At 38.2% G+C, this 26472-nt stretch overlaps 1 protein-coding gene across 2 annotated transcripts; it reads right to left on the bottom strand.

Moving 5' to 3' along the window:
• Positions 1 to 618: 618 nt before the first annotated feature.
• LOC123871425 (jmjC domain-containing histone demethylation protein 1) lies at positions 619 to 26311 on the bottom strand. 2 transcript variants are annotated; one of them, XM_045915226.1, is made up of 21 exons: positions 26023 to 26311; positions 22670 to 22896; positions 15311 to 15422; positions 13946 to 14110; positions 13273 to 13408; positions 12607 to 12734; positions 12002 to 12151; positions 11721 to 11894; positions 11339 to 11498; positions 10837 to 10966; positions 10084 to 10207; positions 9682 to 9763; positions 8808 to 8962; positions 8401 to 8499; positions 7943 to 8042; positions 7669 to 7832; positions 7061 to 7228; positions 6338 to 6474; positions 5536 to 5824; positions 4260 to 4426; positions 619 to 3459 (listed from the first exon to the last, which is right to left on the bottom strand). In XM_045915226.1, the coding sequence occupies exons 1-21, from the start codon at positions 26068 to 26070 to the stop codon at positions 3342 to 3344; spliced, it is 3033 nt and encodes a 1010-aa protein (XP_045771182.1). In that variant the 5' UTR covers positions 26071 to 26311; the 3' UTR covers positions 619 to 3341. The 2 variants fall into 2 exon arrangements, with proteins under 2 accessions (XP_045771182.1, XP_045771181.1); XM_045915225.1 differs by having other exon boundaries at positions 9673 to 9763.
• Positions 26312 to 26472: the final 161 nt, after the last annotated feature.

Raw genomic sequence — 26472 nt, forward strand, 5'->3', positions numbered from 1 at the left:
ACTTGGCTGTATGGGCATAGTTCCCTTTGCCTACCAGAATGGGTGAAGAAAAAAAAAACTCTGCTTATATTCTACGGTTGGCGCCATTTTTCAGAAATTTTCTTTGCGAGTTTAGTTGTTGGTTGCCTAAAATGAGTAATTTCGACCCTAGTTTTTTATATCTATTAACAATAAAGTTGTTTTAAATTAAATTAAATTAAGTTAGTTGAGTTTATTGTGTTTTTATTATTTTATTAAATTGCTTCATTTTTTCGCAACTGTATTAAAAATAGTCGTTCAGTACACGTGCGGAACCGTCATTGCAACTCGTTCCGACTGTCAACCCTCGCCTTCAGCTACGCCTCGGCTCGGGTAGACATTTGTCGGAACTCTTTGCAATGACAGCCTTTCCGCACTTGTAATGAAATATACTATTTGATCGTTGCATGAAAATCCCTTGTGCCTGCCGTGCCGCAAATGGTCGCATTCCCTAAGGAGGCTTAAAACAAAGATTTTATGTTGACTCGCCAGAGCCCAAAAAGATTTGCAATCATTGTATAATACCACACATTGTATAACCACGACAAATATTTACATGACCATGATTTCCACAAATCACGATAAATAAAACTAATATCGTTTTATGAATCCGTAACTTTTATACATTCTTAAGTAACGTAATATTGTTATATTTACAAGGTGTATATAAAACAATCGTTTCTCATCTTTGATAGTCCCAATTTAAGATATTTTCATATAATATATAGCATTTTTTTATTTGATTAAACATAAAATGATGCTTCCAAGAGCAACTTAAAAAATAACAATAAAATATACTCAGATTATAGCAATACAAACAGTATGCAACAAAATAAAAACTTTCAACTTTTAATAAGAGATATTTTTGTATTGTGCAATGAAATGTGTGCTTTATATATCAAGAAATCATAATATATTGGCACTAGTTTGAAGACATTACACAAAACATAGGAAGATCAATGGGCCGAACACGCTTGAACCACCAATCTGACAAAAACTTTACCATGTTGTGGTGAGCCGTGAAACGACAGATGGAGGTATAATACTATTTAAATCGATTTAAATATATACAACACCTGCATACTTTTTATATTAAGGCATATTATCATATGTAATTTTGACATGACAGTTAACCATAGCTAAAAGGGCGAGTGAAATCTCGAAATGTATGCATTATGTTGTGATGTGTTGCAGCAATTTCTGCAGTCGGCCAATCGGAGCGTTCGTAGAGGCCTTAAGTTAATTTTTTAGTCAGACAAAATATTTTAGTCTTTATATGCTCTAATCGTCGTATATCACGTCACGACACACCACATCGAAGTTATGTATGTCCGCCTTAACATGCCAACCCCATGCCAGAAAAACGTCATGCGTTTCTGATGTGTGGTGATTTACGACATGGGTTGGCATTGGATGGGTGTTGCGTTCTCGGCAGAAAAAAACTCGTGGATGTGCCTAAAAAATGCAGCACCTCCATTAAAAAAAGCAACTCTGATACTTTTCAGTAGAAGCAAAAATAGAATTTCGTAATTGAACTTCTATTGAATAAAATTTGATTTTAATTTTTAAATATTTTATTTATTTGATATTTTTTGCCTCTCCTGAAAAGCGTCAAAGAGTGGTCCTCTTTTTTTACTGGAGTCACTGATTACTATTAGAAATGTATCACTTTCATCAGTTACTATGAAATAAGTCTTTGTTTTCAGTATGCTACATTGCATTTCACACTATACTCATTGTTGATAGCATAGAACTGGATTTGATATGTTGTGCGAAATGTCTGATCACAATATATATTTGGTTAGTATGATAACATAATGTTACATCATTTAATTTTATTTTTTGGCAAATATGGTCGGTGTAACAAAAATATTGCATAACAATTAACCTCATACTTTGAAAATTAATAATAATTTTTTGAAAAACATTGGCCATGTGTAAATGTCTAATATTCCCTTTTCCTCTCCAACTAAAGACTAAGGCTTATACTAGGAGTAAGTATCCCATTTCAGTGAAACAGGTGGGGGTTGAATCTAGGTCCTTTCTGATCGCAGTCAGCCTCATGGATTAAGTTTTAATTGAAATCTCAGTAAAAACTATCAAGATATAAACAGTGCAATTTCTGGGAATAATAAAAATACTTGTAACTAACCTTAGAATGTCTTTTACAACATTTTGTAATAGCACTGGAAAGGTGTAAATTAATGCATTATTTTTGTTGCACTCAAGTGTTTGTCTGTAAAACAAAATAGTGCAGAAGGGTAAAATACAAACTTCTTATTCATTATGGCATTCAAAGCTTAACCGAGTATGAGTCACATTCTTGACAGTTCTTGGATGAAAATTTGTCATTCTCACACGAAAAGCCTAACAGAGTTGTATCGATTTATATGTAGCTAATAAACCACTAGTAACACAGCTATTCTGTGTACATATTTGTATGATACCTAACCACAGCCGGGTTGCAAATCCGCAGAAATTCGTACAAAGTTAAAGGTCCGGCACCGAATGGGCGTGTGACTATGCAATATGCATTAAATGTTGTTATCAATGCTCAATCAAATCTCTATAAAAGAACTGTCAAGTAAGATGTCACCATAGATTAACAATATTATCTATGGATAGAGCACTCCTAATAACTATTTAAAGGAAATAGCTACTTATCGCTATTCTATTTGGACTGCTCTAATTTTTTAGTCAAAGTCGGATACCGATAAGTAGGTATTAGGAGCGCTCCATCCACCTTTTTTATACATTCATGGATCTGACTAACAAGGTAAGAAACAATTTGAATGTCATAACTTAAGAGTTCAGCTAAAAAGCTTAAGTTAGACTTGTATGATGCTTGCTATACACACAGTCGAATCGGCACACTCGACTCGGTAATTTTTGTTGAACAACCATAATATTATGTTCGACGGTGCCGTCGAAGGGGCGCGCCGCCGTATGCAGCGGTCCTGTTACGTCATGTAGCATCGACGGCACACCAAGCGTTATGTTAATACAGCACGTATCGTTCTTTTGAGTGAATTACGAAGCACTGGCCCGGTTGTGCCACTTAAAATCTGATTACGTGTATACGCAGGTAGGCCTCATTGTCGGACATTTTGTGACGAGCCGACTATGTGTATAGCTATCCTAATACATCTTACATTGTAGAACACTGAAGTTCATTCATACCAAAACTGTCTTTATATTAGTACACAAAAGGTTCACTTTGCTATACCACCAACATCACTATTCTATATCACTGTTCACTTGTCCTCCTGAATTTCTTGGATATCTGGTATCTCTTCAGGTGCCTCGTCAGGCTGAGATTCGGATCAGGTGTTCCGAAGCTCGACCAACTTGACGTCCTTAACGTGGAGATTGTGTTTGGACTTTGCTGCGAATTTGATGACCGCTTGCGTTGACACAAGAGGCACATGCCTGAGATCTAATCTGTAAGTAAATAAATTACAAACCAAAATAAGTTTTAAAAATAAATAAGTTAGTAAAGTATCTTATATCACACTTTCACAGATCTGTAATATAGCTTATTATGCACTTGTAAGATTACATTACATTATTGCTCTTGTGTATTATTTCTCTACTAATGTGTTATTAGTTTATTACTAATGTGATTAGTAATTAAATGTGATTATTCATTAAAAATGTCATTAGTAATGACTTTTTACTAGTATTATGCATAATTAAACTATGACAAAATATTTGACATTTTATCTTACTAATTTGTTAAGTTAAACGCGTACGTTTGGAAGTGTGTTCTTGAAAATAAGTTCCTAATAATGTAATGTAGTCAGTAAGAAACATAGTATTTAATATCTTATCGTAATACTTCATAGGTACTGTTAAATACCTCTACAACGACAATAGCGCTCCAAAATAGCTGTTTCGTCTGACGGCCATTACATTTCCGCACTAGTTCGAATATGGATGAATCCGCACGGCTTTATAGGCTAATAGCTGTGCGGTAAATTTTTTTTGTGGTGGTAAGTCTACTTTATAGTTTAAAGAGCGCTGAAGAGGCACTTCACGAGCAAATGCATTGTAAATACATTATTGTACTACTGACAATACACACTAGATTACAACATAAAGAGGCGGACCAAATTCCTAGAAGGCCGGCAACGCATAGGCGGTACCTCTGGTGAAGCAAATGTTCATGGGCAGCGGTAATCACTTAACATCAGGGGATCCGCTTGCCCGTTTGCTAGCTATTTTTTTTAAATTATAGATACCTGACGAGATTGGGACACCTGGTCAGGTGGTCCAGCGCGGCCTCTGTGAGCAGCCTGCAGCCGGCGAGCGATAGCCTCTGTAAGCCGTGGTGGGCGAGCTGAGCGGCGCCCGCGTCTGTGAGCCGCGCGCAAGACGACGCGTCCAATTCACATAACTTTGGTAGAGCCTAAAACACAAGATGAAATGTTATTTGATTCTATCCAGTATCCAGTACGAGCTCCACCTCCAACAGAAGAGAGTAAGAGATGCCAGCACCTTGGGATCCCAAGAAATATCGATTCTTCGATTAAGCTATACTGGTTACATTGGTTCTTCTCTAGATCTCTTCATTTTTGACTTTATTTATCATTCGTAATAGAAATATCCGAGCTTTTATATAAAAAGATCAAAAAGAATAGATCAATTTATGACACAAGAACCCTCTCCCTCCTCCAACACGGCTGGTCACCGAGGAGGAGTATGACCAAAACCCTCCAGTTATACATATATTGAAATAAATGTAAACTTAAACACCTACAACGTATGGTCGCTTGTACCTGTAGAAAGATAACTGGAGGAGGCCTTATACCCAAGAGGGATCCTTACCTTAGAAAGAAAAACAAAAAAAAAAAAAAAAAGAAAAAAAAAAAAACAAGAATATACTAAGATTATTAGTTAAGAATAACTAATATTAAATAGAATAGACTAGTATATTATACTAACTAATAAAAAAATAGAATAGATTATTATATTATAATAACTAATAATAAATAGAATACATTATTACCTACTTAAGATTATTAGTTAAAAATACTAAGATTATTAGAGAATATACTAAGATTTACTAACGTACTAAACTTACACAACTCCACATTAACAAACACTTGTATCCACAGGCACATAAGTATACACTCAGATATGAACACACACACATTTCATACATTTTCCTACACTAAATAAAAAGACTAACATAAGTATTAACAATTGGTATAAGATATGAAATGTATAAGTATAACTTTAAAAAGATGTAAATAATTAAGATAAGGTAAGGAATTAATAAAGGCTTTGAAATTGAAATTGAAATAGAAATATCTAAGCATCACAACAACACTGCAGTTTATTTGAATCTTTGAAGTTTCTTACTTTTTTCTTACATAGTGAATGTAACATAGAATTACAATGAATATGATATAGAAGTAACCAGTCTATCCACCTGGACTCTGTGGTCGATAGCTCCTCAAAGGGAAGATAATGGCTATCGCTTATGTCTTGAGAAAAGTGACTTTTTACACAAACCTGTACAATATACAACATCGCGACATCAGTGATGTCCGTCCCCGGCAACCGTAGAACAGCCAACGCTGCAAGCCGGGAAGGTTCCATCCCAGACCTCGCTCCACCACCCGGCCTGGAGTTTTCCGGAGGTGCCAGGATGCCTCGGAGCTTGGCATCATCCAGGCACCTTGCGAAAGACAGGTCCAGGGCTGTCAGTGGTGGACATGAGCTGGAACGAAGGGCCAGGGCTGCCTCTGCCGGCGACCCCGCTAAGGATAGAGATCGGAGAGCTGGAAGACGCGCTAGTAGCCTGCAAAGAAAATATACAAAATTGGTATTTATTAAAGTCAACGCGCAAAGTACTCATGGCGTCTAGGAGAGTTAAATATTTTGTAAGCTCGCGACTTCGCCTCGTGGATTTAGGTTTTTATAAATCCCCGCCCACTTCCATCTTAGACTGCATCATCACTTACCATCAGATGAGATCGCAGTCAAGGTCTAACTTATAGTGGAATAAAACAAAAACATCCATGGGGTTTTCGGGATAAAAAATAGCGCATGTCACTCTCAAGGTCTTTTACATCCATGCAGCACAAAGTATTATGATAAAATTGTAACACTTCAGGTAGGCAAAGCGCACACACACGTATTTCAAGCGACACTCAAGCGCATAGCGGCACCAGACTGGATACTCGTAGGCGTCATTTCACCGAGCATCCTTCCTTCAAAACATGGCGGTCTGTTACCAGTCTTGAGAAGCCATTAAAAGTTAAATTAAAAAAACTTCATTTCAGTAATTTGCTCGGAGGTACTTGGTACGTACCAAGCAAGCTGCCGACGCGCCAAGTGGCACCACTCCAAGCCGAGACTGAGCGGCTGTCGGCGAGCGATGCCGGCCAGCTGCGCCGCGGACACGCGCACCTGCACGAACGACATGCTGCGCCAAATCGACGGATCCATCTGTCAATGTACACGGTAATGGTCAAAATCTAAACGCCGAATTTTTCTCTCAATAATACTACCAAGACCAAACAATTTATACAAGTATATTATAAGTGCATGTATTATAATGTATATTATAAATCGTGATATTTTCAAAATCTACCCAATGAGAGCTTTCATTTAATCTTTCTTTGTGTCTAACTATGTAATGTTTTTAACTCACTCTCACAAATTGTTAATTTTTCCAAGAAAAACTGTAGAAATTTATTGTAATATATTTCGCTTTAGATTTCCCTACAGTGAATTTAAAAAAAAAAAAACATTTTTCTTGACGTAATATTATTGTTTATTAAATACGCCATTTCAGATTTCTCTGAGCTTTGAAAAACGTACTAAACGGATTACGAAACATCATCTTCTATGAAGCTGTTAAAATTAACCAGTATTATTACTGGGCATCAAGTCGCACGCAAATACGAATCGCAGTAGTGCGTAGTTTACATAGAGGTCATTGATGCGGAGCATTTATAAGACGAACTTAACGACACGACTTCCTCAAAAGTATTTCATGAGAGCTGCAGGTATACAGTAAGCATGATCTCACCGAGTACTCGGCCCAGGCCTTGCAGACGAGAGCGCAAGTGGCCAGCTCGTGCGGCGTGAGCTTGGCGAACACGCACAGCATCGCGTCGCGGTCCAGCCACGGCGACCCCGTGGTGGACGACAGCGACAGCGGGGCCGGCCGCACGGGGTATAGCGGCTTCTTTAGCACCTGAAATACACACTTCTGTAGAACCACTATAGCTTAAGCCCGTCACTTCGTTCGCGTGGATTTCGAGCCCCTATTTTACGCCCTTAGGGGTTGAATTTCCAAAAATCGTCTCTTAGCAGATGTCTGCTTCATAATAGCTATCTGCTATCAGATCTGTCCAGTAGTTGAGCTGTGCTTTGAGTCAGTCAGTCACCTTTTACTTTTATATATTTAGATACTTCACAATGTGAGCACAAGAATGCCATTTATACCCCTGAAAAGAAATAAAAGGAATCAAGGAATAGACGGATCAGGAGACACAAATTTGTTGCAGTGCCTGCCGCGCGCAGTGGCTTGTCACCAATCCCTCACACAATCCCTGGGGTCCGATCTCGTTGTGTTGGCAGACTCCCAATCACCCTTATTGTCCTCACCTCCTGTGGGCGCCGTGGTCTACGTACCTTAGCAGAGTGATGTGTGAGCTGCAAGGCAAGGTGTGCCCTGAGCGCCTGTTTCTTAGGCGCCTCGTCCTCATCACTGGCGCGGCGTTTCTTGTTGGCGGGCTCCCAGTCACCCTTATTGTCCTCGCCTCCCGTGGCCTCCGTGCTTTCTTCACGTTTAATTTCTAGTAAAATAAACAAATAAATAATATTTCTTTAAGACGTTTCTTTATATAGATAGGATCATTCACGATTTTAGTTGAAAATGCAGTTTTATACTACAGTTGAAACTTACCATCTTCAGTTTTGATATGGGTGGCATCTACCTTGCTCTCGGTATCTGAACCAACTTCAGACTTTATTGCTGTAGAAGGTGGTGGCGCTGGCAATTTATTCTGCAAGGCACAAAAATACACATTTTAATAAAGCGTACTGACGTAGTTTTTTAAATTAAATTGTACAACTTAGAACCATTCCCGAAATTAAATAGTAGTCGAAAATAGGTACAGTGACCAACAAACACTTTGAGCAATGCGCCGTAGTCGATTTTTAGATCTCTTAGGCGTACCAAAAGGGTGCGCGAAGAGATTACTACCGCGCGAGAGAACGCGATTGTTTGATCAATTGAAAGTTTTCCCCGCGTTCTTTCCTCCACCAAGAACCTTTTTGCTCAAAAATTTTTCCCAACACAGTATATAATTTGTAATAAAATTAGTATTTTTAGTTATTTAGTAATTTCGATAAGTTTGTAACCTGTGCGTTGTTGTGGTGTTGACTGAGCTGGCTGGCGTCCGAACCAACGCTCATGCGGCGTAAGTCCGATGACTTTTGTCGGGCGCGGAAGTGACGTGGCTGAAATTATTATTTTTTTAGTAAAATATGGATACATAAATAAATAAGTAAATAAAAGTTTATTCAGCTCACACAAAATAAAAGTACAATTAAAAAAAAACACAATTAATACACAAGATACTAACAAAGTTCTGACAATGAAAAGGAAGTTGGCAAAGTTGGAACCAGCTATTTTAAAAACTATTTAGATTCACAAATCGTTGAATTTTTATTAATACTTTTTAAAGTATTTTTCTGAGTAAGCATCATATTTTTAGAAGATGGAGATGAAAAATAAGTATAATTATAACTAACGATTGGTGTCTTACCTTGTAATCATGGTTGAGGCCCATAGTGGTGCAAGTAGGGCACTCCCAAGAGTTCGGCAGGTCTTCGTTGATCTGTCCTCCGGGCGGAACGCAAGCCGGGTGCACGATACTGTAGCACACTGAACACTCACGGAGTGACGACGGGCCGTTGCGACCTATAAGATAGCGTTATTTGAGACTTGTCTAAGATTAATCCAGATATTATTTTGATAGTTTAGGAATAAAGCTGGGACAACCTATTGGTCAAAATTGGAAGAAGAAGAAGAAGAAGAAGAAGAAGAAGAAGAATAGGGTAATATTTCTCAAGCACGTTTGGTCTAGAACTGCAGACAAGTTTCACCGTACGATGCAGTTGCAGTCTTAGGGCCAAATGCATGACAGGCGATTAAAGTTGCGTTATAGTTACTGTTAAAGACCGCCAATAAAAAGCAAAGTAAGTTGCACAAGTCAGTGTTCATTCCTCCATGATTAGGCTTAAATGTCATATCAGCGTCATTATCAACCCATCACCAGCCCACTACAGAGGAACAATCTCCTTTCAGAATGACAAGGGTTTAGGTCACAGCCCCCACGCTGGCCAAATGTAGACTGTAGACTGTGTAGTGTAGACTACAGGCTTTTGAAAACATTATGCAATTTTCAGGTATTCAGATTTCCTCATGTTGTTTTTCTTCACGGTTAAAGCAAGTGATATTTAATTGCTTAATACGCACATAACTCCGAAAAGTTAGAGGTGCGAGAAGTCTTTAAGCACTAGGTTATCACCCCTTGTTTTTCTTTTATGTCCGGTTAAAGTTCAATGGTAACCGTAACGTAACATTAATCGCCTGTCATGCAAGTGGACCTTAGTATATCAATAGTTTACCCGAGTTACCCTTAGCCTGCGGCGCGACGGGCGTCTGCATCCAGCCGTCCAGGTGGCACACCGCGCACGAAGCTGTCACCGGTAACATCGGCTGTAATTAAAAAAATTATCTACTATAGTTTGAACTATAAGATCTATTTTGATCTAATTCCTCCCTCGCCATTTTACTATTGGACCGAGCAGCATAGTAAAAGTCTGCACCTCTATATACTCGAAATACATTTCTAAAACGCATGTTAGAATGTGGAATACCTTCTTTTTTCCGCGCCAGATAACATTTGGACGGACGGACGCGCATTATGATCGGCTGAGATATTTTCAAACCATTCAAAAATAAGATTTCTGCGCAGGTACATCGGCGTAACTTTTTAAAAGTGGTAGTTCTGTAACGTAAAATGATTTTGAACTGACCTGTAAGCACTGTCGCATAATGCAAGTCTGCTTGGCGCGACCAAGTCCGCCGAATTTGACCATGTCGTGGCAAAACACACAGTCGCCGCAATCGGTGCGTTGACAAGCCTCGCATTTCTTGCATCTGTGAATAATAATCATGGATTCAAGGAAAGGTTTATTAGATTGACGGACGGCAGCATTGAACTAAATTACTACCTATAAAATATTATAGAAGAACTATTTATTAGTGCTATCCTTTTCCATAGGGAGCATTATTAAAGGGCTAGCAATAGTTTCAGGCAAATCATTTTAGTTTAGTTTAAAGATTGTGAAGAAAGTGTCTGATGGGAGGATTCGGCCGTGGCTAGTTACCACCCTACCGGCAAAGCCGTGCCGCCAAGTGATTTATCGTTCCGGTATGATGCCGTGTAGAAATCAAAGGAGTATGGGTTTAATGAAAACTGGCATACCCCGTCCAGGTTAGCCCGCTTCCATCTTAGTCTGCATCATCACTTACCACCAGGTGAGATTGCAGTCAAGGGCTAACTTGTGTTTGAATAAAAATAAAAAAAGATGCTGTACAACAAAAGTTCTTTCTTTCTTTCTTCTCTCTGGGCTGGTTTCCGCACTTAAACGTTTCCGACTGTTGTGCGTGCATTGCCCCTGCCCGTCGAAGTCTTCACTCCAGCCATCCAAGCTCGCTCCAGAAGCCGAGTAGACCGCCCAGGTTGCCGAGGGCTCACACAGAAGTAATCTAATACTGTGACGTACCTGGTGCGGCGTCGCCTCGGCGCGTTGTTGGCGTGCTCGGGGCGCGGGCGCGAGGGCGGTCCGCGATGTCCGCCGCGGCCGCCGCGCCCGCTCGACTGGCGCCGCTCGCAAGACACCACCTCATCCGGACCTACGAATAAGAAATTCATAAACATTTTACGTCCATACTTCCATACTATACTAATATTATAAATGCGAGTGTAAGCAAATAAAGTGTATCTGTCTGTTAACTTTTCACGGCCCAACGGCTAAACCGATTTTGATGAAATTTGGTACTGAGATAGCTTACTTCCTAGGGACGGACGCAGGTTACTTTTATCCCGGAAAAACAGTCCCCGTGGGATTTTTAAAACTTAATCCGCGCGGATGAAGTCGCGGGATCATCTAGTATTCTATCTAACTTTATTCGTTGGGTAAAAAGAGCTATGGATGACATGAAGGGGACTACAGGAAGCAATTTCTCGAAAGTTCTGTTCCTGTTTGGCACTTATTACTGACTTACCTTTCAGTACCGGTATTCCGGTGACGGCCTGGTGCTGTTTGTCGTGGCGATGCTGCTCCACCAGCGTGCGTACGTCGCGCACTAGGGCGATGGGGTCTGTCAAAAGCTCCGGCACAGACTTACGAGCGGCCGGCAACTGGTGCAGATACACGACTATTGCCTGCAAACATACAAATCATTTATAATTTATATATATTTATATTCCTTTTCTTCTATCTGCGATCAGTCCTTGGACTATAAACAGATTTGGGATTTTTAAATGTTGTGTTATAATTTATATGATAGATTTTTATTATTAGATGTATTTCGTGATGTAGATTACGGAGTATGTTCTCCTCTTACAAGGAGAACGCTTTAGGCCATAGTCTACCGTGCTACAAACCTTTAGTCCATGCAGCTCGTTCTGTGTAAGGTGTACGTGGTCTTTGGGCGCGGGCGGCGGAGGAGGTTGGCCCTCGGGCGCGAGGTGCGAGCGTCCCAATAGCGCAGTCACGTAGCGGTCCAGAACGTACCAGAGCATCTCCGTGAAGAACGGGTAGCGAAACTTCTGTGGCACCTGAATTTTTTAAAATAATTAAAAAAAATCCATACTATCATAAACGAAACTGTTTTTAAAAGCTCTTATTGGCCAATTCCATTTCAGAATAACTTATTATTTTGTACCTTCGTAACATCTTCAACTTGAGCTATTTTCAGTTGTTTTTCTATTCCAAACTGGTGCAGGAAGTTTCCTCCAAAGACCAAAGAGTCGCTCGGCGTGTAAACCGCGTGAATCCAACCGGTGGGGATGAAGAATGTATGACCAGCTTGTAACTGTAAAAAGAAGAAAAATATTGCCCATCAAAATACTAGCTGGTACACACGCCTGCGTCCACGTGCATTTTATTAGGTTATATTTCATTTAGTAGTAATTTCATTTCATGAATACGAAACCGTGTTTGTTGTTCCTCGATAAATCGAAGAATTCCGACGGGATTTTGAAAATCTAACTCCACGATGACGAAGTCACGGTCTAATAAATCTATACTAATATTATGAAGAGGTAAAGTTTGTAAGTTTGTTTGCAAGAAGTAATATCTGGAACTACTGAACCGATTTTGAAAATTCTTTCACCAGTGAAAGCTACATTATTCCTGAGAGACATAGGCTATATTTTATTTTCAATAAATTTAGAGATCCTTATGAAAATTGTAATAAGCTGCTCGTGCGATGCTGGGGCGGGTCGTTAGTTATTTATATTATGTAAGAATAAATATTTGAATACTTACATGAACCCTTATGCACGTTTCGACGGTGTCTCCAAAAAACACATCAGACTGTTTTCCGGAAAGGACCCATTTTTCGTACAGTTGTAAATTCTTCTCTGTTGGTGGAATGAGCCAGAATACTTTGGCCCCTGAAAAATTATTGGGTTATTATTGCTTTTAATTTAAAAAAATTAAAAGATTTGACCTGAATAACTGACTGATCTATCAATGCACAGCCGTCTAAACTGCTGCGGGTTAGAAACTTGAAATTATGACAGTAGGTTCCTTTTATGACGAAGACACTCAAGGGTTATTTTATGAAGACGCGGCGCGTTGCACGTCGCGTGGTGCGTTGCGATCACATAGTACTACGCCATCTTCTCTCTGGGCTGGTTTCCGCACTTAAACGTTTCCGTCTGTTGTGCGTGAGTAATACTACGCCATATAACAAGCAAACGCTTATGCAAGAACGCTCTCTTACTTGGATACATTTTTGAGTTAATAGCGCCACCTACCACGCGACGCGCAATGCACCACGTCTCCAAAAAAGAGCCCTAAGAAAATAATGTAGGAAGTCCTTCTTTTTCAAGTTTTTTACATGAAAATTAATACTTGGGCTTTTAGAAGCCCCTCTTTGCTGCAGCTGTTTTTCATTAAAAATACATACTGATGTAGTAAATAACTTACCTCTTAGAATGTGATACCAAACTGAAGTACCGCCAAAATCAATATGAAAGTCGGTGTAGCAACCTTTGACTGACATGAGGCAATATTTCTGTACCTTCGGGTACATCATATCGTCCAGAGCGTTTGTGGATTCAGTCTGAAAATGATAAAATATTTTGAATACTGATTAATAGGTTCAAATACTTCTAGAGAGTATTTACGATATCAAAGCAGCTAATATTTGGGCGAATTTTTAGCGGCATTTCGAAGCCTTTCGTTAGAGAATCAACAGACGCGTCATTTTGGCCAGTCAGAAACAAGAAAACAACCAACAGAAAACTCTTAAAGAAATATAAAGGCAACTGCAAACTAACCCAAACTTTCAGAAACATGAAGTTTTTCGCTCTCTTCTTGAGTAGCTAATTTTCACTTATGTGATAATCCATACTAATATTATAAATGCGAAAGTGTGTCTGTCTGTCTGCTACGTTTTCACGGCCCAACCGCTGAACCGATTTTGATGAAATTTGGTACAGACATGGGCTACATCCCGGGGAAGGACATAGACTACTTTTTATCCCGAAAAATCAAAGAGTTCCTGCGGGATTTAAAAAAACCGAAATCCACGCGGGTGAAGCCGCGGGCATCCTCTAGTTGATAATAATTGGACAATTTCAACAACATTAGGCTATACCTGTTGATCCTTCAAGTGTCGAGGCCACACCGTGTCTACCCAGTCGATGAGCCGCACGATGCGCGGCGCTTGCACGTAGTTCTCTAGGCGCGTGTGGGAGAACTCCAGCGAAATGACGTTCAACAGCCTCTCCTTGTTTGGATCATCGTAGTAGCGCTGCCAGTCCTAAACATTTATGATTTAGGCAATTACAACTATTGACTTTGACAAGGTGCAACTCATTCTAAGGGCCCTTTCATAATACTTACGATGCGAAGTTGCATCGTAAACTTTGCAACATTTTTTTTAATTAAACAAATTCAAAGGAATACAAGAAATACAAAGCTGAAAACAAGAAAACCATTGCCAGTCCCATATGAGATTCAAATTGCGGTGTTATTATCAAGACATAAATTATTTAAACATAACAGGATCTCTCGGAATGCGATGACAGCTTGAAAGTGGTCGAAGAAGATACACCTTTTAAGTAAAACTGTGTGGTTCCATTTACCGAGCCTAGCAAAACACTGGCCATAATTTTTGATATCATTACTTTTATTGGCCGAAACTTTTTGATAGGAACTGGCCCTTATTATTCACACGAAATGTTTTTGTTTGGGTAGATTTCAACCTAAGTGGAGGACGCCTTTCGAGCTTCCTAGATCTTTATGCTCAACTTCATAGCATAGTAACTTAACCTATTAAAAATTCGTTTCTTTTGACGTGAATGAGTAGCACAACCATTTGGGTTTACAATATAAACGTACGATTAGTGCCAAGTAGGTACCCACCAACTTTTTATCCCACCAAAGTTGTTGCGTGCCAGGATCTGCAAAAAAGACCTGCAAAGTCCTCGAAAGAGCCGATTGGCGCAAAGTGGCATAGATAAAACATCCTGCATTAGTTGCCGCTTCAAATGTCAGATGCCAAGATCCTCTTTGGGTCGCTAAGCTAGCCAATTAAGTAAATGAAGTTATTGTTGCTGTTATTTTTTTTATAATCCACGAAAAATAATACTTAAGGCAGAATTTTCAGTCGTCAAATAACTTTTATCTAAGGAATAAATCTGATGTTTTGAGACATTACCTAAAGAAAAATGTCAAAACTATTCGTCAGATAAGTTATTTGAAGATTGAAAAATCAGCCCTTAGTAAGTAATAATTAAAAAATATTAAGTAAGCTAATTTCCGACAGGTTTTTCATTCTTTATTATTAATTAGGTATTTAAGTTGTAACAATAAAGAGAAAAAGAAAGAAACAGTGGACAAGGAAGCACTTATCTCTCTATAAGAGATCTCTACCAGTGACCCTGGGCAGTGCGAGAGGTTGTAAAGGGTTATTCTTTTCTTTTGAAATAAACTATTGCCATAGCCATAGCCGGGTTACCTTCATAGTCATCTCGATGTTCTTCTGCGTGTTTACATCCATGACATCAAGAAGCCGCCTCGATCCCACGCACATGCGCACATCGTTCACTGTGAAGTTGCTGGTCGGCACGCTGCGGACAAAGGAAAACCACCATTCAGTTACCTAACACCAGTTGCAGAGATGACCGCGCATTAAACGACCCTAACTCTTTGTACGAGTCAACAGTTAAAGGTTTTTAATGGATTATACTTTATAGCCACAACATGGCCTACTCTTTAAGGGCTAATTCGCACGAGAGCTTTTTTAACGTCCGTTAAAAAAGCGTTCAAATAGAACAAATGCATTCCCAAGTATCTGTTCACACGTCAACGCTTTTTTATCGCGCACTTTGTATTGTCAGCGCAACGCCGGGTTTTAACGCAACGCTTTTTTAACGCTCGTGCGAATTAGGGCTTAGAGTTAAAGCAACGTTAGGACTAAAGGTCAATCTGTATGGTCTAACCAGTATATTATTATAAATGCGAAAATGTATTTGTATATTGGTTTGTTTGTTTGCCCTTCAATGACACCACAGTAGAGATCGGAGCCTGAATTTTTGCCTGGTATAGGTAAAGGAGAGTAATACTGAAGAAGAGTTTTATGCCGTAAAATTAAAGAGTTCCCAAGGGATTTTATAAACATAAATCCACGCGTAAATATATAGATTTACTGATTATAATACATTAAACCGATTTTCTATTCATTATACTATTAGAGATGGTTGGCGATATCAAAATTTAAAATACCTGACTAAAACATACTTTATTTTTACTTTAATACATACGGACATACCTAAAGTGTACACTTGTTGACCTAGATAGATAAATATTTTATTGCACACCAATAACAGAAACGAATACACAACATTTGAGTACGAAAACAACCTATAAGTATGTAAATAAGAAAACCATCCTATGCAACACCAATAAAATAAGAGTAGCTCACATTTTATTCCTAATCAGTGATAACGAGTATTTAGTATAGAACCTATACCTACCTACTCTTAAATATTATTATGGTCAATATTTTTATAACCAAATAAAGGAGGCGGTTCTCAGACAGGCCCATTTTTAATATTTGGTGACTTCAGAGTAAAATTTGATGAATATTTTCCTACAGTTTACGCTATTTTCCCTCTTTCGCAGGCATAACAATCAGTTTCAGTAAAATCATCTTGTTGGTTTCAACCTTCGAGAATTCAGTCGCCCTCTCTCAACCGGGGGGAGCGCACGTAGGAAAACATTTTCCTTTCCTGTACATCGGCATTTTCAATTCATTAAATTTTCATGTCCGTAATTATTATTTACGACCTAACATACAAAACAAGTATAGGATTAGGTACATAAATATATATCTTGTTTTATCTAAATTTTTTATCGTGAACAGTTTGTAAAAATATGCTTTTTGTTCAAATCAAGGTAAGTATTTCTGAATGCTTCAATCATATTTCAGGACAGGTATAGGGTATAGCGAACATTTTGTTTCAATCCGCTTACGCAATATAATATTTCTTTCACCAAACTGGGCAAATATGATGTAACTGTGAGACTTACATGATCACATTATAATCCTGGGAAGAAAACCAGTAGCTATGAGACATCACACAAGCTACCATACCTTGCGACCACAACGTGGGTAGGATTATTTTCAGCTCCATCAGAGGCATAGAAGGCAGAGCGAACCACTGGAGTCAGGATATCACGCAATGAAGGCACCAATTAATTCATACGAGGGGTTTTATTGGGACGAAATTAAACATTCCGATTTCTTCGCCAAGAAGTCGGTTAGAATTTTCCCAGTTAAGGGATAAAAAGGAGTACCTATTGTACTGACCAAAAGATGCATGTACGGGCTACGAGCAGTTTATAGTGACAAGTGGAATAATAAATGGGACTATTAATATTTGCTATTGCCATCCGTTGATCACTAACCGGTCTATAAACACATTGCGTTTGCACCTGCATGTTTAGATGTGCAATTGTTTTTTCATTATTTTTTAGGGTTCTGTACCTCAAAAGGAAAAACGGAACCACATTCACTTCCAGACCAAAGGGATCACTTTGTTGTTGTCTGTCTGTCTGTCTGTCTGTCTGCCTGTCTGTCTGTCCATCCGTCCGTCGTGTCTGTTAAGAAAACCTATAGGGTACTTCCCGTTGACCTAGAATTAAATTTGGCAGGTAGGTAGGTCTTATAGCACAAGTACAGGAATAAATCTGAAAACTGCGAATTTGTTGTTACATCATTAAAAAAAAAATTAAATGTGTTTCAATTTTCAAAGTAAGATAACTATACCAAGTGGGGTATCATATGAAAGGGCTTTACCTGTATATTCTAAAACAGATTTTTATATTCTCGGCTTGTATTAAATACTTAAGACTTTTGAAAGCTCTTTTGGCTGGACGATCAATAGCTTCTAACGTCTCAGCGCTCATTTCTTTTCAGAATCAGATTTTTAGCAATTAGCCTTCATCAAATGCTCGGTTGCTATTCCGGCATATAAACGGAAGCATTCGAGCGTTTTGCTAGATAGGTACCTGTCATAGAGGAACTTGAGCTTTAGACTATAGGCGCACAGGGGATTGTAGCCTTTGCGCCTAGCCTTTGAGTCGTAAAAGTTTCGTCATATTATTTTCAATACATTTGGTCGTAAAATGGTTCTTATTTTACCGCTATCAAACCTACAAAGTAGACTTTTACACTTGGACGATAAAAATGTTACCGCAGTTATTACTTCCTAATTTATCAGCCTACAAAGCCGCGCGGTAATATTTAAATGGCCTGCATACAGAACAGCTGTTTCAAAGTTAACTTCAGGGAGGAGTTACAGGAGCTACTAACTTACCGGGGAATTTTATTTCACAAAATCAAAGAATTCTCACGGATTAAAAAAAAAAACCTGAACCTTGTTTGTGTGTTTGTTTATTGGTTTGTTAGTTTGTCCTTCAATCACGTCGAAACGGAGCAACGGATCAACGTGATTTTAGGCATGAGTATAGTTAAAGACCTGGGCAGGAAATTGAATTAAGTTCATGTGTCAAAAATAAAATCAAATGATAAAACTTGGGTCGCAGAAATTTTTGTGTTAATTTTTTTCTAACATTCTAAGTCCAGATAGATTCGAAACAAAATGGCTATGACAGACATAACACCTTCAAGAAGCCTTGAAGGCAAGAGTGAATAGGCATCTTCTAGGCAAGCGCGCTCCAATCTAGACCTAATCATTGCAATGATCAACACTAATCAACACTAATATTATAAAGGCGAAAGTTTTTGTGTATGTGTGTGTGTGTGTATGTTGGTTACTCCTTCACGCAAAAACTACTGGACGGATTGGGCTGAAATTTAGAATGGAGATAGATTATACCCTGGATTAGCACATAGGCTACTTTTTATCCCGGAAAATCAAAGAATTCCAAAAAAAAAAAAGAAGAAGATTTTTAAAAACCTACATCCACGCGAACGAAGTCGCGGGCGTCAGCTAGTCAAGCAATAAAATAAAATAACGCTAGGGATTCCTAAAAAAGCGCTCTCAAGTCTCAGTCACTGCCACAGGCTCTATTTTAGCGCCTGTAATGTTGGCAAAACATTTTTAGTGTATGCCTTGTTTGTCAGCTTCCGGTTTCAGCTGATTTGGCAACAGAAGCGCCGGTGTGCGCCCCACGCTGCGCCGTGCGCGGCGCGGCATATGCCGGCTGCCTGTTGGCCGTGTATGACGCGTCGACAAATATTGACTCCAGTACGATAAGACTCGCTCACTGCTCACAACTTCACAAGTCAGCGGCTCCGCGTAGACGACCGTAAACCCCTAACCTATAATCGCAATTTACCTCTTCCCTTTCAATTATTTAAACTAAAGTAGGTAACTCGTACCTGCGGATACACAATCCCACGTAGTCAATACGCCCTTTGCTAATAATGAAGAGGCGAGTCTAACCTATTTACTATTCTTCGCTTCATTATTTGTGCTCAGACAAAGAGTATCTGGCGGCGGCTTTATTTATTTATCTTATGGAATGTATAGGGCATTTTTATTTAATATGTAGTTATTTTTTAGTTCATCTTGTGTGATACCTAATAGAACTATAATAATGCGTGACTCACTGACTGGGTCATTACTCCCAGCCCAAACTTTTGGACCTAGAAAGCTGATATTTTACATAGAGTGTAGACAAAGATTAAGGGTGTATTTTTCGAAATTCCCACTGGAGAAAGCCTCAAGGGTCGCTAATAAATAAGAAGAATAATTTTAGTAAAGTTTATATCCATTTTGTATCTTTAAAGTTTTTATTTTGTTATTATAAATAATCCATCGGGTTGATAATGTAACAAATAATAATAATAATCGAATAATATCTATCAATTAAGATAATATCATACAATTTTCGTGAATAAAGTCTGAATCTAGCAACCCGCCCGCCCTACGCTACGCCCGCCTACGCCACTGTATAATACATAATTACGAGTATGTACGAGTGTAGAGCGAGCGAGCCAGTTACTTATAGCTTTGACAAAATATTTGAGATTGTACTACCAGCCCGATATCGAATACTGAAACTATGCTTGTTCTATGTATCACTTGAGAATGGTTGATATTCGTCATTTTCCCTCTCCATATAGAAAATGTCGAACCCAACCAGTAACTTATGAGACGCTTTTATTCGTAGCGGTCTGTAGCGCGAAAAAAAAACAATTGAAATTAACCAATCAAACCTAATGAAACTCTGTATTAGACACGTTTTAGAAACAAATATCTGTGTCAGTGGTTTCCAGATTTCTATGAAACTGTGTATTTTTAAAGTTACAAGGGATTTGGAGCCCGAAACTAAACTACTTTTGTATGGAGGGAAATCTCTGAGCATTAGATAAACGGAATGAAATAAATAAGTCTAAAACTACCCTATAACCTACCTGACCTAATCTAACCTATTTTAAAACCATGGACCTATAAAGTTATAAGCCTACACAAATACTCAAGTGATCTAGTCGCACAATCGTACACGAAGGATTTGCAATGTTCAACCAAGTTGATAAGATCGCGCTTATCAGTTTAAGAGTTACTCTAATTTTCGTAATATTTATTATATATACTGTACAATGTACATACTACATTTCTATATTACAGTAGATGCCAATGACAAATTGACTGACTTACTATCTTTTTTGTTTCTATGTACTTATCTACTAGACACGGTACATCAATAATTGTTAGCCTCACATAGTACCTAAATACACAGAAGTTGATCTCTTTATAAAGTAGATAAAATCTCTCCTGATCTCTTCATGTTCCTGTTTATTTCTTAAGACTTAATAAACAAACACACCTAATCAATCACCCAAAGCCGGTTTAATAAATAATTTACCATGTTCATTCTTCATGTTTTATTTGGTGTAAACTTCTGCAACAATAGTGAAAGTGCATGCAAAATAAAATAAAAGCCAAACCTATTGAGCTGTGAAACAGCGTATTTCCGTCGATAGGTACCTTCCGTTGGAGGTTTTTAGGAGAGAATACCTATCTAGTGTAGGTACGTTCGAAGGTTTGTTTAGTTTAATAGAGGAATTGACACAGAAGTAAACTACGAATCAAAGTTATAATATTTAAATGTTGTCACCTCCGTCGTTTCAATATTTAATTCTATTTAATTCTTTTGCTCGTAGTTACTTTATGAACTCTAATTACTTTTATGAATGCTAGTAATTTATGTTATTGTAGTCCTGATACGTCACTGGTACGTAAATTAACGTACCTATGTGTTATTTATCATCAGATAATCGTCATTGATTTTTACCAATATCTACCTTACTATACAAATACATTTTACAAAGTATTTATTTGTTTTATTAACCGCTGGGGATAGAAACATAAAATTAAACAGAAGGTTCCTTTTATAACATAAGCACCAATAAGAACGTATTTTTGGAAATTAAACCCCCTAAAGGGGTTAAATAGGAGATGAAAATTAGTATGAAAGTTTTTTTAGTTTCATCTATGAAAATTAATAATTGGACTTTCGGGTAGAAATGAAAGAGTATCTAGATTCTAGGTGTTTCAGAATTTTTAAAAACTCTACCCCCTTCCCAAAACTTCCACTCAAGTGAAGCCAGGTCGAGTCAGCAACTATTTATTTATGAACGAAATCAATCTAACGATAAATATCCAGGCGTACGTGATTGAAAATGATTCATTCAAAGCATAAAGCTGTCTACAGACCTGCCAAGTTGTCGGCCGCCGTGTAAGTCCTACCAACTGAACAGCTCTTCAAGCAGATATCTCACTAGTTTTTTTTACCAAGTTTGTACGTCAAAAAAGCCTGCTTCTCACATGCACGTCTTGACATATTCCTAGCTAATCATTAGTACCCCACGTCTGATCTACTCGGACAAACCACATATTACTGGTTGGTACGCGACCTGCAGCACTCCTGTTAACATGACTCTTCAAAAATGTTCAAGATAACTACTCAGACTTTTAAGTCGGAATTTTTTTTTTCTAAAACACCACCTCAACTGACAAAAACTCCTGAATCCAATCAAATGGTAGTATTTTCTATCACCACAAACAGTATAAAAAATTGCCTGGTTTCGGTTTAGGTGATTGGTTCGGCCTACTTCTACCCGTTGACGAATCTGGTGTAATCGACCAGCAGCCGATTTGCTCGTTACTTTGAACAGATTATTATACAGACTTGTATTGATACAACTTAAAATGGATACTTTAAACGTATCATTAACCGACAAGTGGAACGTCTGTAGACGGTTTAAATAGTATGAAATGTGGCATAAGCAATAAGCACAGCCCATTTCCTGCTTTACCATGATTAGCAAATGTAGATTAATCGTATTTAAAGTAACTATCCTTTCATTAAGATTAACGTATAAATTACATTTGTACTTAGGCATGGTCTTTAAATGTTATAGAACAGCGGACCGCGAATCCCATCGGAATTAGGTACCTGACATGTGAGGCAACCCTAAAGGCCGATTCACACCAATTGCGTACACGTGACACGTGCGTAGTGACGCGCGTAAACCCCTAACACACCGGGTTACGCATACGTCCACGCTGTACGCAAGCGGTGTGCCATGTTTCATACAGTTCCATACAGTACAACGCAATGGTACGCGCTACGTCTACGCTTACGCAGCCTTTGTGAACGAGCTATAAAGGTTAAAAAATGTTTTATTATAAATGTGGTAATAAAACATCGGTCAAGTGCGAGTCGGACTCGCACATGAAGGGTTCCGTACAATCGGCAATCATACAAGATATAACACTTTAATTTTTTTTAATTATGCATGGTAAGATAATGGTATTATGATTTTATGATCAGTACTTACCGTAACCCCAATCCAAGTTTTTCTTTAAACAGCAAGGGAGTCGTGAAGCCATTCTTCTGGAGGTAGGCGACATTGAGATCAGTTCCATGCATCTCCAGGACTGCGCCGGTGTGCTCAAAGCGGGGGCTCTCCAGTTTGTCAGCGAGGGAGAACCCCCTGCCACCTTCCGCTTCATCATCACCGAGAGCCCACTCGTCAGAATAGAGCTTACGTTGCTTGCGCTCACGCTGGAAATTAGACAAAACCATTATTGCTAGTTTAGGTATATCATTATCGTTTGGTGAAATATTTATTTTCCTTCACAGCGATTTCACAGGCGATTTTTCACGGAAAATGATTTTTCGCACTTCCAATTTTATTGTTTGGTACGTTAACTTAACTAGGAATCAAGATCAACAGTGCTGATTATTTCACAGGTGGTTTTGTCACGGAAATTGAATTAAAGCGCTTACGAGTATGATTGTGAATGCGAAAATTGGCTTTCCGTGAAATCGGCAAACGATTGTTTGGTACATTTAATTAACTAGATGTTTTCCCCTTTCTAAGACGTAGCAATGTGGGTGTTCTCGCTCGCGCGCTCTTTAGCGTCTTAGCTTGGGTCGATGACGCGCGAAACAATAAAGCGGGATTACTTAAATGTAAATCAAACTTTGTGAGGATTTGCTTCGTGATTTTTCACAGGGTACTTTGTGTAAAGTAAGGTATAAAGGCTTTTGCATTTTCAGTCAGTACTGAAAACTATACTTGCGTTCTGCGATATTCGCCTCTACTGCGCGATCAACTTGATAAGTAGGTACCAACAACCTTCGAATGCTGAATTTCAGTTGTTTTAGTATATCGTTTATATAACAAGCATAAAAAAATCGCAATTTTATAATTACTGTATCCTCAAATATTTAATCATCATGCTACATTAGTCCTAAAATAATGATGCCATATATTAGTGATGAGATATGTTTAGTTTTGTCATTTTAAATGAGTCAATGAACCAGTTCCTTCTTCTCTATTTTAGACTGCCATCACATAATTTTTGTATACTTAGCTACAATTACTTTTCATGGAATACGTACGTAGAAAAATGATACCTAGGTTCATTCCACAAAGGCTGAACTAGAGTGAGGGAACTCTCAGTTTGATTCTGAATGGACGATATGTCAAATATTAGGCTATGGTGACATAAAATCATAGAAAAATAGGGCTACATTAGGGCTAAAGTCAGTTAATACTTATTAAGAGCGGTCTCTCCGTCACTCGCTTCATACGAACGTAGTTCCAATTTCATTTGAATATTAAGCAACCAAAGTCCATGAAATTTTGCAGACATATTCTAGAAACTAATATCTATGCCTGTGGTTTTCCAGATTTCTGTTAAAATATTCGGTTTCAAAGTTACGCGGTCTTAAAAATTTACATACAAATGTTTGAGCCCCTGTAATTTTAAAACTACATATTATTAGAAAAATCTAAAACACCAATGTATGAAGCGAGTGACGCGGACGGAGAGAGCCCTGTTAACCACTAGATTAAGGAACCAGTCCATATGAATTTTTATTTTATCCTGTCACTGACTGATTCATATGTCTCTTTTTGCCCCAACACTATTTATTTTTCGGGAAAAAATGGCAACCCAGGAAACTTCGGTTTGCTTAGTTTTATTAAAAATTCGACTATACCTGCTAGGTAATTAGCGATGAAATATCGTTATCAAAACCCACTGAAATGGAATTTATAGAGGTCACTGACAAATCCAGTTCAACCTTACAAGAAAACAGATCAAAAGCCATTTCACACAGACCCAGAATAGTTGGTTATTCAAATGAAAGATTTTCTTTCATTTGAATAACCAACTATTTTAAAGAATGAAAAAGATGTATTTTTTTCAAGATGTAGGTAGGTACCTGAAATATAAAGTTACTACCTACTAACAAGTTGTGATAGTTTTGTAATAGTTCTCTAAAATGTTCTATATTTGGACCTACATTTATTATAGGTACCTTTTTCTCTTTTATCTGCAAATATAATATACAGGTATTTATATGTCTATGACATGACATATAGTAAGGCATATCATTAAATATGGAACTACTATAGACTAGGTAGGTACTCATTGTAACTCCCAAAATGTATTAGGAGCCTGGTTAGAAAGCTTGCAAGAAATGCATATATTTAATTAACTATAAAATATGGTAATATTAAAATTGTTTGCCAAAATTATAAAGTAAACAAAGAGGAATAAAACTTACAGAGCAGGTGAATGTAAATCAGTGGAGGTAAAATTCTTAAATATGCATCTTTTATGTAATTAAGCAAGCAAATTTGTTTTATGTTTTACTTAGTATTTAAGTAATTTAAATATTCCAATTCATACAGCTGATCCATTTTATAAGAGGTGAGGGGTAAGTTAACTAATGTTAATTTTACTGATGATCAGAAATAATATTAAGTATAACTTACAATAAATTATTATCTTTTAAAACCTATCTAACTAACCCTATTACCTATCAGCATAAAAACTGCAGCTGTTTCCTAAGTGTCACAGTTCCTATCAAATAGGTTACTTTTTTAATGCAAATTCAAGGCCAATAGTGTTACTACAAGTAAGGAATACTGTAGCTGCATAAAGACTGAAGCTATTTGGAATCGTATCTCACAATTAAACTTTCGAGCTACGTGTTGTTTGCCTTCAATTCAACAAAGAGCCTGCATAGGGAACATGTGTAATTTACATTCGTTGTAATCAATATTATAACAATGTTTTGGAGTTCGTCTCGTCGACGGCGTGTAATTGTTCGACAGAAGATTATTTGAGTAGGTAATAAACTAGATTACGAGCCGCTCGACGTGTGGTCGCGACTCGCAACTAGCAATCCGGCACTCGGCAGTCGCGCTCGTCAGTTCGCAACTCCGTACGGCGCACGCCTCGGGCCGCCAGCCCGCGGGAGGGTTACGCCTTCGTCCCTACCAGATACCCACTAACTATGTTCCGAGGACGACGTTGCAGCCGTGCGCAATTTGCGTTCCGCTCATTGTTATAAAACGACGCTACATCGCAATGCTACGATCTTCGAAATTATTATAGATTTTGACACCTTCTCGCATGCGCGAATGCATACAGCCGCCGCGTTTAAACTCGCTCGCGGCGTGATCACAAAAAATCAAGTCCGATGACCCTCCCTTATTATCATGATATCCAATAAACCTTATAAAAAAACAACTTCTAACATACTCCCATAACTTACATAAATCGATACACGATGCAGCGATGCACCATTTCATGTTTACGTGATCCCAGATAAAGCCACCATGGCGTCACCCGGGTCTAAATACGTAAAATTCTAACAATAAATACTCACCAGTTGTCTTGGAACTTGTTTTTTGTTATTCGGCAGTGTTTCCGACATGTTTCTGTGAGCCAGAAACACTGCGCCACAAGATTTACACTATTTTACGTAAATATTTTACACGGAGCACGAGAAAAAGTAACGCAATCCACCATTTGCAACAGTCGACACTGCTGCCAATACTGCGGAAAGAAATATCATTCCGGCAACTTTCTGAAGGTTGGTTGTTGGTGCAGCATGCTATTGGTTTATTTCAAATTAGCAATGGCGGCATCTGGGCGGGATATTCAAAATGTATAAGTGAAATATCATGAACATATTGTAAGTTACGTAACAAAAAATCCAATATTCCTTTGAAGCAATATTATGCAAAATATTTAATCACATGAATAAATTAGAAATAAGATTGTTAAATTAGATTCATTACTGACTTCTATTTTTAAAAACACTTAATAAGTATTT

Source organism: Maniola jurtina, chromosome 13 (genome assembly GCF_905333055.1).
Source record: "Maniola jurtina chromosome 13, ilManJurt1.1, whole genome shotgun sequence".
Classification (NCBI taxonomy): Eukaryota; Metazoa; Arthropoda; class Insecta; order Lepidoptera; family Nymphalidae; genus Maniola; species Maniola jurtina.